The sequence below is a fragment of the Thamnophis sirtalis genome, unplaced genomic scaffold (genome assembly GCF_051295495.1).
Source record: "Thamnophis sirtalis isolate CommonGarterSnake01/CBP01778 unplaced genomic scaffold, rThaSir2_p1.2 scaffold_4, whole genome shotgun sequence".
Taxonomy (NCBI): domain Eukaryota; kingdom Metazoa; phylum Chordata; class Lepidosauria; order Squamata; family Natricidae; genus Thamnophis; species Thamnophis sirtalis.
Window position 1 is genome coordinate 83,043,255 of NW_028261384.1, and position 18,540 is coordinate 83,061,794.

General features: G+C 40.4%; 1 protein-coding gene across 6 annotated transcripts in view; it reads right to left on the reverse strand.

Moving 5' to 3' along the window:
- The window catches only part of FHOD3 (formin homology 2 domain containing 3), a 256,533-nt gene that overhangs the window by 56,479 nt on the left and 181,514 nt on the right, over window positions 1–18,540 (reverse strand). For all 6 annotated transcript variants that reach the window (XR_015696402.1, XM_087713216.1, XM_087713213.1 and 3 more), the window contains 2 exons: window positions 17,945–18,244; window positions 16,427–17,322 (listed from right to left, as the gene is read on the reverse strand). Coding sequence is in view for 5 of the 6 variants with exons in the window: in XM_087713216.1 (XP_087569342.1) it covers window positions 16,427–17,322; window positions 17,945–18,244 (1,196 nt within the window). In the remaining variant the exon portion in view is untranslated. The remainder of the gene's footprint in view (window positions 1–16,426; window positions 17,323–17,944; window positions 18,245–18,540) is intronic.

An 18,540-nucleotide genomic window follows, 5' to 3' on the forward strand; every position in this document is an offset into this window, starting at 1 on the left:
GGGCTTCGGGAGGAGGGGAATTGTCTCCCCCATTGTGAAACATGCTAAATTTCACTGTGCTGCACAAGGGACAGGCCATGGAGGCAGCAACAGTAAATGCACCGCCATGAAGACGGAATGCTATTTCGCTCATTTTTTTAGTCGTGCAAACGATGGCAAGAAATGTGATGGAGCTGGGCTGGGGCAACGGAGCACATTCCCACAGAGAGGGCTCTGCATGCCACCTCTGGCACGCATGCCATAGGTTCATCACAACGGGTATAGGGTTTCCAGTCTGAGCAGAGGATTGGACTAGAAGACCTTCAAGGTCCTTCCAACTCTGTTATTCTGTTCTGTCCTACAGTCTTAGTAGAATTAGTACAATAATTCCACAGTATTACTAGAATTCTACACAGTAGAATTCTACAGGATTCCATAATTCTACAGTAAAAGCAGAATCCGTGATACATTCTTTAGACTTTTCTTAGAAGATTTGTGATCTTAGAAGAGTTGTCCATCAAAGCATATCCCACCTTTCCTTTCAAAACTCAAGGCAGTTTAGAGCATCACTCCTTCCTCTAACTCCCTTCTCCACAACAATAATTCTCCAATTCTCTTCTCCACAACAATAATTGCTATTAAATAGATTGGACCAAGAGAGATTGTGTAGCTCAAAGTAATTCAGCAAACAGCTATAGCTGCTGGTGGATTTAAACTTGGGTTTCCCTGGGTCTCGTTCAATATCTTAACTACTATGTTTTATATTATATTTATATTGGCAGAAGCATCTATTTGAAAATAAAGAAATAACCTGAATTAGCAATAATTAAATATACTGTAATTTAAAGTTGGATTTTATTGTCAATTTTAATTATCTTGTAGAAAGGAATTATGATGCAGTAGTACTGTGGCTGCCCAAACATGTAATTCTTGTTTAGACTCTGCTTGCTCAAAACTTGTTCTGCAGAAAATATTACTTGTTGCTATTCATTGTCACAGCTTTTTAAATTTTCCTTTTCAGATCAATATTAGTGAAATGTGAATTATTTTTTAGGCTGCAGTAACAGGCTAACACGAATATAGATAATTTTCAGCTTTCTTCTGAGCAAGTCATCTTTTTCTTTACTGTACTATATTGAATATTTCTTCTCTGGTTATAAAAGCAGTAAATATTTTAATATTGTATAAATAAATTAATGTCAGGCCCAAACCCATAGATAAGACTGTGAGATCCAAAAAAGTTCGATTTTTTATTTGCTTGCACCCAATGGACAGGAAGTTGCCAAAGTAAAACAAGAGCTTTCTAATCTAGTAAATATATATCTTCGGAGAGTCTATAATGTGGCTACTGTTCCCCCTCCCACTCGGGACAGCAGTCTCTTAATCAGGCCTCTTTCTGGAAAGACTCTGAATGGCCAAGTATTCTCCCTCTGCTGCTACAGATGCACATTCCATCACAGTTAACAATATATGTCTCTTGCTGCTATTTTGGATCAGGTGATGTAAACAAGAAACTCCTCATTTTATTACTGTGGTATTGAGATTTTTAGATGAGTATGGTTACGTTCAAATTGTTGCCACATACAAATATCCCTCCAATTAAATAATTATTTAATCTATAATAGAAAAAGCTAAGATGATAATAAAAGATTTAGGATTGACCGTTAGACCACTGAATTCAAGCAGGAATCCAGATTAAAGCATGTCCAACAAATAACCCTATAACTACTTGCAATGAATCAAATTTACTCTAGATAAATGTACACTCAAATTGCCATTTTAGGAAAGATTTTTCTTAATATTTAACTGGAATCAGGTCTTCCTCTAACTTAAAACCATTATTCCGTGTTCCCTGTCACAAGACTGGCAGCACAGTACAACAAGATAAATGGCTGGCTGAATAGTTTTGGAAGAAATTTAATCAGTAATTGGCAATTATGTTGCTGTTATTATTATGGATTGGGAGAAAGCATATTAAGTATTTCTGAAAACTGTCAGCACTATTGCTGTCAATTTGAGCCCCAGAAAGGACCATCTCTTTTGGTCAGAATCCATCCCTGGCCTGGACTAGCCAATAGCAGCTGTGAGTGGAGGTGGAAACTGTACAGAGAATCAGGAAAGGGAGGAATCTTGGTCTTTCTCCTGTTTCAGGTTGCATCACCTCACAATTCTGTATTTGAGCTGCTTTTGAACCTGAGTTTATAAGTTTAAGAGTGCTGTTTAAAAATTGCCTGGTTCTACTACTCCAGGCATAGGAGTAGAGGTAAAGTGAGAGGGAGTTCTCTTCAATCTGCCTAGTAACTGCCCTCTCCATTATCAGATATTAACTGGGCTACTTTTTAATATTCAACCTGTTTTAAGTAATGTGATTGGCAAATATCTTCTCAAAGCCACCAATACCTTTTCTTAGTTTGCTTTGCAAACAACCACTATTTGGCAGGACAAGCACTGGCAATGGAATCAGCAAATATTATATTATTAATAGTTTTTGGAATCATCAGTATGAATAGCACTAGTATCCTTTGAAGAAGATCTGTCGCCATATAAAGAAATGTAGGGAAAAAATTGCCAAGATTACTTTCATGATAATAACTCCTCCTAAGGTACAGTTTTTTAGAATAAGGCAGGAAATCTGTGTCTTTTCTTCTAGAATAAATACTATGTAACAAACAAATACTAATATGATGGTAGCATACAATCACAACTCAAATAGATTGGAAGTATATTCCTTGAAAGGATCCCACATTTCATTAGTTTGGGGTAATAGATACCCTACTTGGGAGAAATATAAATATTAAAATTTAAAAAGTCACAAATTGAGTAAGTAAAATCATTAATGGGTATAATAGTGCATGGATGTAATATGGGTAGCCTTGACTAATAACTGGTTGCTTAGCAGCCATTTAAATTCTGAAAGGAATATTTGTGAATTGGATTCAATTTCTGACCTTTCTGATCATCATGATTTACGACTGTGATGAGCAGGCTGCATTTATTCATTTATTTGATTACTACGACCGCTACAAAAGTCATAATTCAAAGACTATCTGCCAAAGATTGTTTACATATAATTTCTTTGAAATGAATATGCTAAGGCTGCCTCAGGATGTTTCAACTTTAGTATTTGAATTGCCCCCAAAATAAAGGTCATATAAATATTATGCTCCAACACACCCAGGCCTCTTGAAGAAGAATATTAAATATCTTTATTTTCTTGAGGGATAGGGGAAAATAGTCATTTCTTTTTGAATATCAAAAGTGATGCTTCAGGAAATTAGCAAGATTTCCTAGTGGTTTCTTTGCACTCAATCAGATGTTGATGAGCCCAACAATATGTATCCAGAAGGAGCTGGAGAATTTTTGAAGGAATCTTCCTCAGCTTTGTGCTCTTGGGTCCACATTCAGTAACAATAATGCTGCAATTGCTTAAGAGATCTGTATCCTAGGGATCTTCTGGAAGTTTGGTGATAGGGAAGTTGAAGGAAGCTTCCAAAATCTCACCCTCTTTGCATGTTGATGAAGTTTTAAGACATGGATTTTAATCTTCATTATTAATTTGACTCATTAGGAGATTGACCATTGGCTTACCTGAAGGGTTGTTCTCTGTGCACTGCGGGAATGTCCAAGCATGGGTTAAATTCTTTCACTGCCCAAGGACTGGACTGAAATTCTTGGCCACACCTCCTAGCTTCCTGCAGCTCCAGTTTTTCAATGAAGGCATTGTCCTGTCGGAACATGGATGCAAATCCGCCGACAAAGGAACAGATGGAACAGTCAGGAAATCTTCATCCTAGGGCGGGGTTGAACACTCCCGCAGTGCACAGAGAATGACCCTTCAAGTAAGCCAATGGTCATTGTCCTGTGCACTGCTTAGAGTGTCCAAGCATGGGACCTACCCAAGCTAAATGTCACTAGGGCAGATAAAATTCGAACCCTCAATCCTAATGCTCAATTGTCGCTGGAATGAATACTCCGCAAGACATGTCTACCAAAGGCCGCATCTGTAGAAGCATATTTGTCCAGTTTATAATGTCTGACAAATAGAGAGGGCGCCGCCCAGGTCACAGCCTTGCAGATGTCCTCAACGGAGGCCTGGGTCGCCTAGGCCGTCATGGTGGCTGTACTTCTGGTTGAGTGCACCATCAGTTGAGGTACCAGCTTGCCTTGTTGTTCGTAGGCAAGTGAAATGCAAGCTTTGCGCCAACACCCCATGGTGAAGAAGGAAATCTTGCAGCCCATGGTAGCTGGCTGAAACGACACAAAAAGAATCTCTGACCTTCAGAAGGCGGCCGTCCACTTGATGTATCTCTTTAATGCCCTGCGCACATCGAGGGTATGCCATGGATGCTCCCTAGGGTGACTGGGTCTCCTGAGTCAGGAGGTCCCTCTCAAGTGTCAGCTGGAGCCACTGAGGCTCCGGGTGGAGGATGATCCCCTGGCTGAGAGGGACTAACTCCTGTGGAATTCTCCAAGGGCGGGCGATGGAGAGGCTGGTCAGGTTGGCAAAGTAGGTTCTTCTCGGCCAATGAGGTGCCATTAGAAGAATCTCTGCTTGTTCCACAAGAATATTCCTGATGACTCAAGGAATCAGTGGCAATGGAGGGAAGTATAGAGGAGGCCCGGGGGCCAGGAGCAATTGAGAGTGTCCACTTGAGGAGAGTGATACCTGGTGAAGAAGCGAGGTAGCTGAGCATTCTCCGGGGTAGCGAAGATGTTGATTAGGGGCCGGCTGAACCTGAGCAACAGTTATTGAAAAGGCGTCGGTGGAGGGACCACTCTGACTGATCCAGGGTGGTCCTGCTTAGCCAATCCGCTCAAACGTTGTCCATGCCTGATATTTGCTCTGTATAGAAGCCACATGTTGTTCTGCCCACCTTCTGAGCGCCTCTGCCTCTGCCATGAGTGAACTGGATCTGGTGCCCTCTTGGCAGTTGATATGCACCTTCGTCGCCATGTTGTCATCAGGACGAGAACATGCCGACCCTGTACCTCTGACTGGAATCTGTGTAGAGTGAGGCGGACTGCCCTCAGCTCCAACCAGTTAATGTTGTGGGACAACTCACAGATAGACCATCTGCCCTGCACAACCTTGTTGTGGAGGTGGGTACCCCATCCAAAGAGGCTGGTCTGACATGATAGTCACGCAGTTGGACTCTCAGAACAGGGACCCCTTCGTCAACGCCATGGCCTGCCACCACCTGAGAGAATGAAAGGCCTTTGGTGATGGACAGACCTTGGAGTTGATGGCATTGGCCCTCTGCGATGGGAGGAGGAACCATTGCAACTCCCTTGCATGCAGCCTTGCCCAGGGAATGATTTCGAGACACAAAATCATCTTCCCCAGCAATTGCGACAACAGGACCACTGGAACGGATGTGCTGGATGAGACCCTGAAGACTGCAGACTCGTTCTGGAGACAGGGACACGAGGCAAGACAACGTGTCGATCACCGCCCCCAGATGTAGGATCTTCATGGAAGGTGACAAGTGGCTTTTCTCGAGGTTGATCGAGAACCTGTGATGTTGAAGGGTGCACATGGTACCCTTCAACATTGTGACAACGACTGGATCAAAATGTTGTCCAGGTAGCACTGAAAGCGAATGGGGCGCATTTGGAGGTGTGCCGCCACTATCGCCAGGACTTTTGTGAATGTCCTGGGGGCTGATGACAAGGTGAAAGGTAAGGCCTGATATTGATAATGGTGATTTACTATGCAGGTGATTCCTGCATAGTAAAACCGCAGGAATCACCTGTGGACCAGTCTTATCGGAATGCCTCCTTCAAGTTGATGGCAGTCAGGAGATCTCCTGGTCAAATGCAGCCCTGGATCAACTGGTGGAATTGCATTTTGAACTTCTTGTGGGCCAGATGCTGGTTGAGCTTCTTTAAGTCCAAAATGGCTCTCCAACCTTCTGAGCTCTTTGGCACTAAAAAGAGGATGGAATAAAACCACCTCCTCTCCTGACCTGGGAGAGGTTGAATGGCCCTTATCTCCCACGGACGTTGGATTTTGGCCTCCATGAGACTCCTCTTGGTGGCACACCTGGGTATAGGGTAACAAATGAAGTGTCAGGGGGAGGAGAAATGAACTCTAGGGTGAGGCCTAGCTTTAGGTGGCACAGTGGTTAAATGCAGCACTGCAAGCTACTTCAGCTGACTGCAGTTCAGCAGTTCGGCTGTTCAAATTTCACCAGCTCAGGGTTGACTCAGCCTTCCATCCTTCCAAGGTGGGTAAAATGAGGACCCGGATTGTTGTTGGGGGCAATATGCTGACTCTGTAAACCGCTTAGAGAGGGCTGAAATCCCTATGAAGCGGTATATAAGTCTAACTGCTATTGCTATTGCTACTGTTTGCAACACCCATGCATTGGTTTCCTCCCAATGGTTGGCAAACAGTTGCAGCCAGCCCCTCATGGGAGGATTGGTGTGGTGGTCATTTATTACAGCGGTAGGGCCTGTTAGCCAAATCGCCTTGAAATGGACGCCTAGAGAAGGGTTGATGACGACCCCTGTCCCAAAATGGTTGTCTGTCCTGCGCCGGGTTCGACTCCTGAGGGTAGGCATGCTGGAAGGAAGATGTACTGGCCTGTGAATCTGCCACCCGAAAGGATTGTTTGTGAAATAGGGTCTGGCCTGCAGGAGACAGAAGGCATCACCTTCCTCTTATTCTTATTTTCAATTATGGATCTCATGTCCACATTCTAATGGCGGAGCCATAAGAACCAGCAAGAGATGATATTAGATGCCAAGGCCCTGGATGTGAATTTTGCTGCATAAAGGAACACAACTGCGGTATACTCAGTTGTGGCCACTATTTTGTTAACATCTTGGCACAGCCTAGAATCCCCTGGAGGCAAACAAGTGAATAGCTGATGAAGCCAGGCTATAGAGGCCCTGCTAAAAAAGGAAGCCAAGGTGAATGCTTTAATGGCCCATGCCGCGGCCTGATGGATCTTGTGGCAGGCCCTCTCTGCTTGCTTATCCCGCCGCCTTAACTCCTCCAACAGTTCAGACAAGAGAACATATGTTGCCCATTGCACCCACTGGCACTGTTACCACCTGCTTGAAGAGTTTTGGGATGGGACCAGGTCCTGAACATTTTCATCAAACAACCCACCACTGGGGTCAGAAGGATCGGTGATCCCCTGGTCAGCTGGCGGAGACACTTCCAGATGAGTAATCACCTTTGCTTTATGCAAAATAGATTTGAAGAATGAGGGCTTAAACAAACACATGAAGGCAGGTTTGTCAGGAACCAGGCCCGTGTCCTCCAACAGATCAGGTTCTGCGAGGTCCTCCTTCTCCAAAACAGAGCTAGCACTAACGACTAAGGGAGGAGAGGGATCTGGATTCCTCAAAGGATCTATCTAGAGAAAAAACCCCGAAGATCCCCCCCCCCGCAGGAAGACAATGAGGGTTCAGATGGGTTGGCCTCCTGGCTCTCCGGGGACTCTGGCACATCTTCATGATGGACTTGTGCTACAGCCACAGCCTGCCTTTGGGCCTTGTCAAATTGTTTATCTAGGGTCTTCTGGCATCTGATGGCTTCCCTATCCTGGCCTGCAGTTACCTTTCTGGTATAAGGGCTCTTCCTAATCCCCTTAATGGCCTCTCTAGCAGTCCTGCTGCCTTCCTGCTATAGGGCCTATCCTGTAAATCGGATGGGCCTTCAGGTTTGGGTGCTTTGATGATGGCTTCCTCCTCCTTTGTTCCCTGATCCAGCAGACGAACCCAGAAGGGAAAGGTGGCCCAAGATGAGGGAGGGAGATGGTAGCCACACTCACCACCACACAATGGAAGGACAAGCATGCACTGGATGGTCACAACGCTGCCTGTTGAGGAGGATCCACATGCTGAACCAAGGCTGGCAGGGTCACAGGCAGACACATGGCATGTGGAAGGTGGCTGCAGCAAGGTCTCCGAACACTGCCTCTATAGACTGAAGCCTCTGCCAGTGATCTGGTCCAAGGCAATCAGACTTCCACTCTCCGCTACGTTCAGCTGCGAAAAGCCTGAGAATCAGCAAACAAAATGGCCTCCAGCAAGGTCCTCACAAATGGCTGCACCCAGGAAGACTTGTGGTGCAGCCAAAGGGCTTCCAAAATGGTCACACCCAGTCAAAAAAACACGCTGCGTGGCCAGGCAATACTGCTGCAAGCTGTGCTGGAGCCAGACGGGTTGCCAAAGCCTCAAGCCCGCTGGTGAAGAACAGCCCAAGTGGAAGTCAGCAGCGTCCGGCAAGGCACCAAAGTCGCGGGGCGGCTGAGAGCCAGCAGCATGAACCGGAAGGGAGCACAGGTGCAAAGCAGCAGTCCGATAAAACAATAAAGAACATCTCAGCCCCCCATCTTTATCTATGCTTAAATAGTATAAATCATTCTATCTATATTTTATTCTCATCTCTTACTTCTTTGCTATTTACCCCGACCTTCTGTAGACTCTCCCGTTCCCTTCCTAAACCTCATGATCCCTTCCAGTAAGATTTAAGCAGCGTAGTTTATGCCATATATTCAAATATAACTTTACAGACAAATAATCAAACTTTCCCATCTAATAAAATTTAAACAACGTAAATGATCTTTCTTTACCCCTTTTTCAAACAGTAATTCAAAATAATCTAACCCGATTTCCCCTTCTTAGTAAAGTTAAGCAGCGTAGATCAGATATTACTTTACACAGGAATCAATTTCTGTAATTCCAACCGACTTCCCCTTCTAATAGAATTTAAATAACTTAGTTCATTCCACATGTATTTTACCCTCATCCCCCACTTGTCTAATATTTACCACTATCAAATTTATACTACCATTTGTTTAAAATATAACTCAGAGCGATTTGTAGCATGAATCCTTCCACATATTCCAATAATACTTTCAGCAAAATTCAGTTAACCTTCTATTTTAAGGTAGTCGCTTCTAACAAAATTTAAACAACATAAATCATTCCACATTCTTTTTACAGTTATCTTAAGATAATCCCAAGCGGCTTCCTGTTCTAATAAACTTTAAACAACGTAAATTTTGCCCTCATCCCTTGCTTGTCTAATATTTATCACAAATAACGTAGTACTACCATTTGTTTAAAATATAACTCAGAGCGATTTGTAGCATGAATCATTCCACATATTCCAATAATACTTTCAGCAAGATTCAGTTAACCTTCTATTTTAAGGTAGTCGCTTCTAACAAAGTTTAAACAACATAAATCATTCCACATTCTTTTTACAGTTATCTTAAGATAATCCCAAGCGGCTTCCTGTTCTAATAAGCTTTAAACAACGTAAATTTTGCCCTCATCCCTTGCTTGTCTGATATTTACCACAAATAACGTAGTTCATTCCACATGCATTTTACCCTCATCTCTTGCTTGTCTAATATTTACCACTATCAAATTTATACTAGCGTTTATTTGAAAAATAACTCAGAACTATTACAACCAACTTTCCCTTCAAATAAAAGTTAAATAGCATGGATCATATTCAAATAATGCTTTCAGCAAGAGTCAGTTAACCTTCTATTTTAAAATAGTCCCATCTAACAAAGTTTAAACAACATAAATCATTCCGCATTCTTTTAACCACTATCAGATTTATGCTAATGTTACTTTAGAATCTAGCTCAAAGTAGTTTCACCCAGCTTTCCCTTCTGATAAAAATTAGTCCACTTTTTCTACCGGAGAGAGGTCTCAAACCCCCATTCAGTCCTCAACTTTAGGAAGTCTTTTGAAGTATCTAAATTCTCGATCTGCGTTCTTCTGCTTCTCCGAGGGAGGAGGGGCTACCCCCTCCATCTTGCGGCCGCATGGCCAGCCGTTTGCTTTCTCCTTCCGCTTGTCTCTCCTCTCTTCCAAGCGCGTCAGGAAGTCCCGCCTTCAGAATCCTACAATAAAAATCTTGAGCTTCCGAAACAGAGTTAAGACGAAATCTTTGATTCTCAAATGTAACCGTGATGCCGGCAGGGGCCTCCCATCTGTATCGAATCTGTTGACTCCTAAGCTCTTTAGTTAAAAAGGCGTAGTCCCTTCTTGCTCTCAACATTTGGAAAGGTATATCTTTGAAGACAATCACGTCCTGGTCATCAACTCGGAGACTGTTATTATGGAACTTTTGCACAATCGCGTTTCTAGATTCTTTTGTAGAGAAATGTATAATTATGTCCCTCGGGAGCTGTCGCTGTTCCGCTATCAAAGAGTTCTGGCGATAGATTTTCCGAATCTGCCAATCAAAGTTAAGTCCCGGGCTTCCCAGCGCATGGCTGAAGGCTTCAGCAAATGTCTGTTTCAAATTCTCTTGCTCCTTTTCACGGAATCCTCTGACTCTTATTGAAAATGCCCTCCTATCAAAATTTAGCGTCATAAGCTGTTCTTCGTTATTTCTAATTTTTTCTTGTAAAATTTGAATATTGGTAGTCAAATCAAAATTAGCCTTCTCCAGACTTTCCAATCTGTTCTCTATTTCAGCAGAGTAATCTGACAGGGCAGACACGGCTGCAAACGTATTCGCCTTCATTTGATTAACTTTAGATTTTAGATCCTCATAAAGTTGCAATACAAATTCCTTAAGTTCTTGCTTAAGGGCATTAAATATTTTAAAGAGATATTCCTGTGTTAAAACTTCTCCAGTAGAGGGCGTAGGAGACAAAGGCTGAGTTTCCAAAAAAGATTGTTTAAATTCTTTAGACACATTTGTAGCAAGACGTTTCTTTGATCTGGGTGCCATAATAGATAAACAAGTAAGCAGTGCTTCGCTCCCCTCTATTTCCAAAGAAAAAGAGTTTATTTTGTTAAGGAGCGGTCTGCAGGAAGATAAGCCCGGCTAAGTACATCCAGTAATCATCCACGGAGAGAAATCGCCATTTTAAAGTCTATTTAAACAAAGAAGTCTTTAAGACAAATGGTGCTGGTATTTAAGATAGTAATAAAAGCATAAATCTCACAGGGGTGGTACCCTCCCGTATCAACTCTAGCTTGAAAAAAACTTTGTTTTGTCCTGGGGGGGGCTAGCCTGTCTGGGGCTGCCAAAAAAAAAAAAAAGGCAGCTGAGAAGAACTGGCCGGAGATAAAGGCTCCGCTTCGGCTGGATCTAATCTCTTCCACAGCCAAAAAAAGAAAAAGGCTGTGGCTTACGAATGGACCCTAACCTACGGAGCTATCCTCCCTGCCCCTCTCTTAGCCAAAAAGGGGTGCTATCTATGATCTTATTTAGATATACAGACCAGATCTCTGAGGAGCTCGGTGGAGCCCTCCTCGGCAACAGGCCACGCCCACAGGAAGTTTCTTTTTTTTCTTTTTTCTCTTTTCTCTTTTCTTTTTTTCCTTTTTTTTCTTTCTCTGCTTTTCTTTTCTTTTTTTTTTTTTTTTTGATATATTACTTTTATTTTTTAATCCATATGTATACAAGATATCTTAGATAGAAGGTAGTGCCAGGTGTGGACCCTGGGAAGTCGGGAGGATTAGGGATGGGGATTGTGGGGGGTGGGGTGGGGGGGTGTTAATATAGTTTTAATAAGAACAAGAATGTATTTATATACGGTGGTTCCTTTTTTTTTATTATTATTATTATTATTATTATTATTTTCCTTGGTTTACTTTACTTTTATCAGATCAAACAACACTCGAACAAAGGCATACACCAAGGAGGGAGGTAGAGGGAAGGAAGAGGGAGGAGTAAGGAAGGAGTAAGGGGAATGTAAGGAGTAAGGGGAATGTAAGGAGGGTGTCTGGGGAGTAAGGGGAGAAGGAAGGCTTGAGGGGAAAGGGAAGTAGGAGGGGAGTGTTAGAGGGAGAAAGGAAAGTTGGAGGGGGTAGATGGGGTGTATGGAGGACGCAAGGGTTAGGTGGGGTTGTGAATGATGAGTTGTGTTTCCTTTTTATTTGTTCGTTTTATTCCCTTTTTCTTTTTTTTTTCTTTTCTTATAGTAAATACCCTGTATATAAATGATTGCAAATGGAATGTGAAAATTGAATAAAATATATTTCCCAGAAAACAATAAAGAACAAATTAGAGTAAAGGAAAAAATTCTAAGAAAACTAAAACTGTTAAAAAGGAAAAAAATATATGCTAAAGGAGCTGATCACTATAAATGCATCCTGATGGGCTGGACTGAATTGAAAAACTGGAGCTGCAAGAAGCCAGGAGGCGTAGCCAAGATTTTCAATCCAGTCCTTGGGCAGTGTCACAGAATTTAACCCATGCTTGGACACTCCAAGCAGTGCACAGGAGATTTTTTTTTTTCCATATTATTCAGAGATGTTTTGTTGTTGACTGTTAAGACTCTCAAGGCAGGCGCATTCAGGAAATAATCAATTGGTTTTCGGAAAATATATTTATTACTAATAGATAATGTAACAGAATTTTGAAATGCTAAAAAATAATTATTTCACATATACTTAGTACAGTTTAAGGGAATCTCTTCCTCATAGTTCATCCCCCCTCCACCTCCAGACTCAAGTATATTTAATATACAGGTAGTTCTCAATTTCAGATCACACTGAGCCCAAAAATTATTTTGGTAAGTAAGAGAGTTGTTCGGGCAGATTTGCCCATTTTATGTCATTGTGCCATGGTTGTTAAGTGAATCTGGCTTCTCCCTTTGACTTTGAAGAGCCGAGATGGCGCAGTGGTTGGGGTGCAGTACTGCAGGCCACTTCAGCTGACTGTTATCTGCATTTATTTAAACTCAATTGTTTTATCAATAAGCTAAAAGGCTTCTAACTAATCAACTCAGCATTCTTTAATTGGTCAACAGCCTTCATACATTATACTTGTTTGACAAATTAGCCAAGGTTGTAACAGCAATTGGAACTCAAGTAACAATAGGAAAAGTGTTTATTTGCTTACAGCACCAACCCATTATACTGAGTGCCATTTTTCTTCGACTCTAAAGAAGTCTTGGGTAATCTAGACCAGGCAATCTTGGCCATGATTAGAACCATGATCCAATAGATCTGGAAAGCCCAAGATGGGGTAGACTTCTTTAAATAAGTTATCCCGATATACTCATTTGAGCCTACATTTTTCTCAGTTTCTTACGAAACGGGGGTGTTTTTCCCCTTCCTTTCCTGTAAAACCATCCTTAAACTCTATCCATTTCCTGGGCACATTTGACCAGAATAGGCTCATTCTGTAGGTATTTCTTGCATTGGCATCCTTCAGTCTCAAAAGACTATGGTGTCATGCTCTGGAAATAGGTGTGAAAACCAGTCATAGGTCACTTTATTCAATGCTGTTGTAATTTTGAATAGTTACTAAAAAAATGGTTGTAAATCAAGGAATAGCTATAATGGCCTTGTTTCAACTCTAAACTGTCTTGCTGTTCCCTCTGTGTTCCCATGAATTGGTAATAACTAATAGTTTAGAATATAACTCAATTCAGAAGGATTGTGACAGATTTGAACACTTAGCCTTACCCAACAAAATCTAATTCAGTAGTTAGAAAAGTATGGCCCTACACATAACCAAGAAAAATGCACAAGTAGAGAATAGCTGGTACCTCGCTCAACAGTAGCAATTGGGAGAGGGATCTAGATGTGCTAATTGACCACTATTTGAGTCAGCAGCATGCTGCAACAGTCAAAAAAAGCCAATGCAGTCATGGACATAGTTTCAAGATCATGTGACTTGGTCACCATGATACAAAAAAGTTTCTGAAGCACTAGAAAAAGTGGAAATAAAAGCAATATAGATAATAAGGGATCTAGAGGTTAAATTATATAATGAATGATTGAGGGAATTAGGTTGGTTAGTTTAATGAAGAGGGGATTGGGGTGATATAATAGTAGTATTCTAATACTTAAGAGGCTGTTGACACATTGTCCAAGTATCAGAAGGCAGGACAACTAATGGGTGGAAGATTATTAAAGAGAGCTCCAACCTAGAATTAAGAAGAAATTTCCTGACAGTGAGAACAATTATCATATTTTTTGCACTATAAGATGCACCTGACCACCTAGGTTTAGAGGAGGAAAACAAGAAAAATATATGAATATGGAGCACTGAGTATGGAGCAGCAGTGTAGTGAGGGCAAGAGGCAGAGCCTGAGAGGACCACAGATAGGTGTCCTCTCATGTGCCAGTTCTGCCTATTGACTCCTGCACTGCAGAAAAGAGAAAGAAGATGCGGCACTGTAAAAGGACCCCGTTGCCGCGGCTTGGCTTCTATTCACCATATTCGCTCCATAAGATGCACAGACATTCCACCCACTTTTTTTTGGGGGGGGGGGAAGAGGAAATGTGACAAAGAGTGAAAAATACAGTAATCAGTGGAACGGCTCACCTCCATGGGTGCTCTATTTTTCTATCACTTCAAGAACAGACTAGATAGCCATTTTTGCAGAATGGTATCGTGTCTCCTGCTTGAGCACGAGGTTGGAAAAGACCTCCAAGATTCCTTCCAACCCCATTATTCTAGGTTGTTTGTGTGTGTGTGTGTGTGTGTGTGTGTGTGTGTTAGAGAGAGAGAGAGAGAGACAGACAGACAGACAGTATAAGAGAACCAGCTATAGCCTAATGTAGATTCTAACTACAGAATTTCTAAAAATAAAATTTCAAATAATAAGAATGCCAGAAGAAGGTGGAGACCCACTACTCTCTTTGTATACCCAACTGGATTGGAATATCCCAAAAGGACTGTAATTCCACTTAGCACTTACAGTATAGTTCAGATAAGGCCAAAAGTATGGCAGTTAAACTGCAAAGTATTTACACTGAGTAATTCCCACAATAGGAACAAAATTTATTTGCTATCTGACACTCCTCAACAATACTAGAGATTTATTTATGGTAGCAATCTGAAAACTGCCTTTGGATTATGGATTTCCTGTCTGGGATTTCTGCTCTCAGACGATCAGATTAGATAATCATATCTTTTCAGCCCTTATTCCTAACACTGGTACACCACAGGGTTGTGTGTTGAGTCCTTTATTCTATAGTCTTTATGTGCATGACTGCATTTCCACTCATGCTAGTAATACTATTACTAAATTTGCAGATGATACAACTATGGTGGGACTAATTTCTGGGGGGATGAGTCTGCCTATTCAGATGAGGTGGAATGGTTGCTGTTATGATGTGGAGACATTAACTTGATTCTTAACACAAATAAGACCAAGGAGATTATAGTGGATTGTAGAAGGAATAGATCAGACATCCAGCCTTTGCTTATCAATAGAGATCGAATGGAGCAAGTGGTCAGTTTTAAGTTTCCGAGTATTAACTTAAAGGAGAACCTGACTTGGGGCACTCACATTGCAGCAGTGATCAAAAGGGTCCAGCAGAGAATATACTATCTGAGACTTCTCAGGAAACAACAATAGAATAAAAAACTGCTATTGATCTTCTACTGCTGCATCATATAGAGTATTCTAACTTAATGCATTTCTGTATGTTCTGTTTGCCAATTACATTGTGGCAGATAGGACAGCATTCCAGAGGGTCAATATCATTGCCCAGAGGATCACTGGTTGCCCTCTCCCCTCTTTGGAAGAGCTTTATAGCTCCCGCTGCCTTAAGAAAGTTCAAAACACTCTCAAAGACCCATCTCATCCTGGGCACTTTTAAAAAAAACTATTACCATCTGGCAGACAGTACAGGATAATAAAAACAAGGAAAAATAGGCTGAAAAACAGCTTCTATCCCAAGGCAATAGCCATATTGAATTCTATGGTATAGTGCAATATCGGGTTTTCAATTTCAATTATGTAGAATGTAAAGGATGCATGTTTGTGTTTTTATTTTTATAATTTGTAACATACACTGAAAACAGCATTTAATTTCATTGTACCATGTACAAAGACAATAAACTAAACAAAACAAACAAAAATTTGATATTTATCTAATCTTTTAAGTCATACAGATATTTAGTGATAAAAAGAAAATGAGGAAGAAATTAACTCTTTGTCCCAATTTAGATTTTTTCATCTGGTATTTGAACCTCATTTAAGGTTTTAAACTTATTTAGGCAATTTTCTTGATTCTCAGTACAAGTAGTCCTCAACTTACAACAGTTCATTTAGTGACTGTTCAAATTTACAATAGCACCGAAAAGTCACTTACGACTGTTTTTCACAGTTATGGACCAGCGCAACATCCCCATGGCCACATGATCAAAATTAAGATGCTTGGCAACTGACTCATATTTATGACAATTGAAGTGCTCTGGGTCATCTTTTGCTACCTTCTGACAAGGTAAGGCAATAATAATAATAAAGCAATGGAGAAACCAGATTAACTTAATAACTGAGGCAAAGAAAGTCATAAAATGGGGTATAACCCACTTAGCAAATCTCTTACTTAGCAACAGAAATTTTGGACTCAATTGTAGTCATAAGTCGAAGACTACCCCTACTTTATAAAACATTATTATATATGGAAATCTGACCCCAGCTGTTATTGAATTATTTATATTTTTTACTATAATGTGAACAAAATTAAGATATATAAAGAACAGTACCTTTGTGATAGGAAGATCCTTGGATTTAGTCTCAAAAAGATGTTCTAATTTTGCAGTGTCTACTTTAATAGGCTCTAGTTTTGACCACAGGAATCCTTTGCAGTGTCTGTTTTTCTTGCACTGCCATTCAAATGGTCTCACCTCATTCCAAAAGAGACGGATGGTTTTCTTCTTTTTTATAAAGTTTGCTTGATCTCTAGGAAGTGGGGCTGACCCTAAACTTTGAGGAGTGCTTGATAGACATGGAGCCAATAAATTACCAAAAGGTGGGGGTGGAAGAGGACATCTATAAAGCAATGGAGGGGGTGGAGGAGGAAAACCTAAAACAGAAGGTATGGGTGGGGGAGGGGGAACCAGGGCATCACTAGGACTGATCTGTATGTCCAATATGTCAATATCATCCTCATCTCCTAAATCTGTGAAATCCATATCTTTGATTTTCAGTTTTCTTGGACTAGCCAAGAGTTGATCCCAAATAAAGTCAGATTCTGTTTTAACTTGCAGTGGTATTTTTTCAGGAATCTTTTCATTAAAATCATTTTCAGATAAATTAGAAATTTTGGCCACATCACCACTGTTGAATCTTTCCGTAAAAATCTTCACATTGCCTTGATTTTCCAAACTTCCAATCTCCATTTTTTTTAAACATTCATCTTTGGCCTGCTTACTAGTTTGTAGGACTGAAATCCTGCTGTGTAGGCTGATATCAGTATCTTCACTTGCATTCAACACCTTCTTTATATCTATCTTTGCCTCCAATTCTTTAACTCTTTCATCCTTGGTAAAAGGCAAATTATTATGGGCATACAGCATATCCAGCATGAACCGTTTATTGTTGAGGATGTTGTTGTACTGATCGTTCACATCATCATCTTGTATGGATTGCAAACATGGGCCTGAAACATTGAATAGTAATGAGACACATTTGCTGAGAATCTATAAAAAATAGAATTGTTTTCAACATGGAATAAACTTGATAGTCAGAAATGACATAACAGAACTGTAAACCTATTTAATAAAATGGGAAAGGGATATATGCTTAAAATAAAGGGGAGCAGAATGACAATTTTTCATGCTTTAGTTTAAAAAATGAATGAGATTCATAGAAAAACAAGATACATCCATTTAAAATGTATTTTATAAGGTAAGAGACATTAGTATCTGAGTTTAAATAACTAATGTGAGAAAATTGTACTATCTAATTAAAGAATCCAATAAAAATAATGAACACTAATATTAAAAATAATAAAAGTGATGTTATCTTAGTTCATCTTTTATCTTCTGATATAATAGGTATTACATTCCAAATTTATTTTCCAATGTCTAAACCATAGGAATATAATATGTTATGGGGGATGTCAGAACGTGATCAAAGAACTATGTGATCTTATGTTTTATACACTTTTAGGAAACTACAGAAATGAGAAAACAGACTCAACTTTTTTTTTTTTTTTAAAAAAACCAAATGTGAAAATTACAAAACTAAATAGTACAGCAAGAAAAAAGGCTTCAATTTACCGGCTTTATCTTTATTGCTTAGTTTTTGCTCTGGTTCTTCTCTCTCTAAAGTGCTGCTTGCTGAAGAGAGGCTGGATGCTGAGCAGTTGTCTTTTTCATTCAAATCTTCATTTTGCCTTTCTTTTTCACTTAATGCCCCTTCTTCTCTCTCTGGCTCTCGACCCACTTCTACCTCTGCACCTTTTACTGCTATGAGTGTTGTTTCTGTTCCCTGATTGAACTTGGTCTCATCTTCCAGTTCTGATTTTGTTTTTTTCTTGGCTTCAGGTTCAGGTTCACATTCAGGCTGACTGGCATTCACTGGTGAAAAGAATAATGGAGAAATATTTCCTTAACAGCAATTACAGAACAACAATTTGAAGCCCTGCCAATGCTTACATGAATCAAATCTAGTCATATATTGAAGTTTATACATGTTATATCTCAAATGTATGGCTAATATATACATAATTTTTAAAACATATATTTTATTAGTTTTTAACGAACAATATCATGTAAGTATATTAACATAAATCCAAGATACATACATAGAAAAAGGGAAAAAGAAAAAATAGAGAAAAGACAAAAGAGATCTACGGCAATGAGAATAAAGAGAC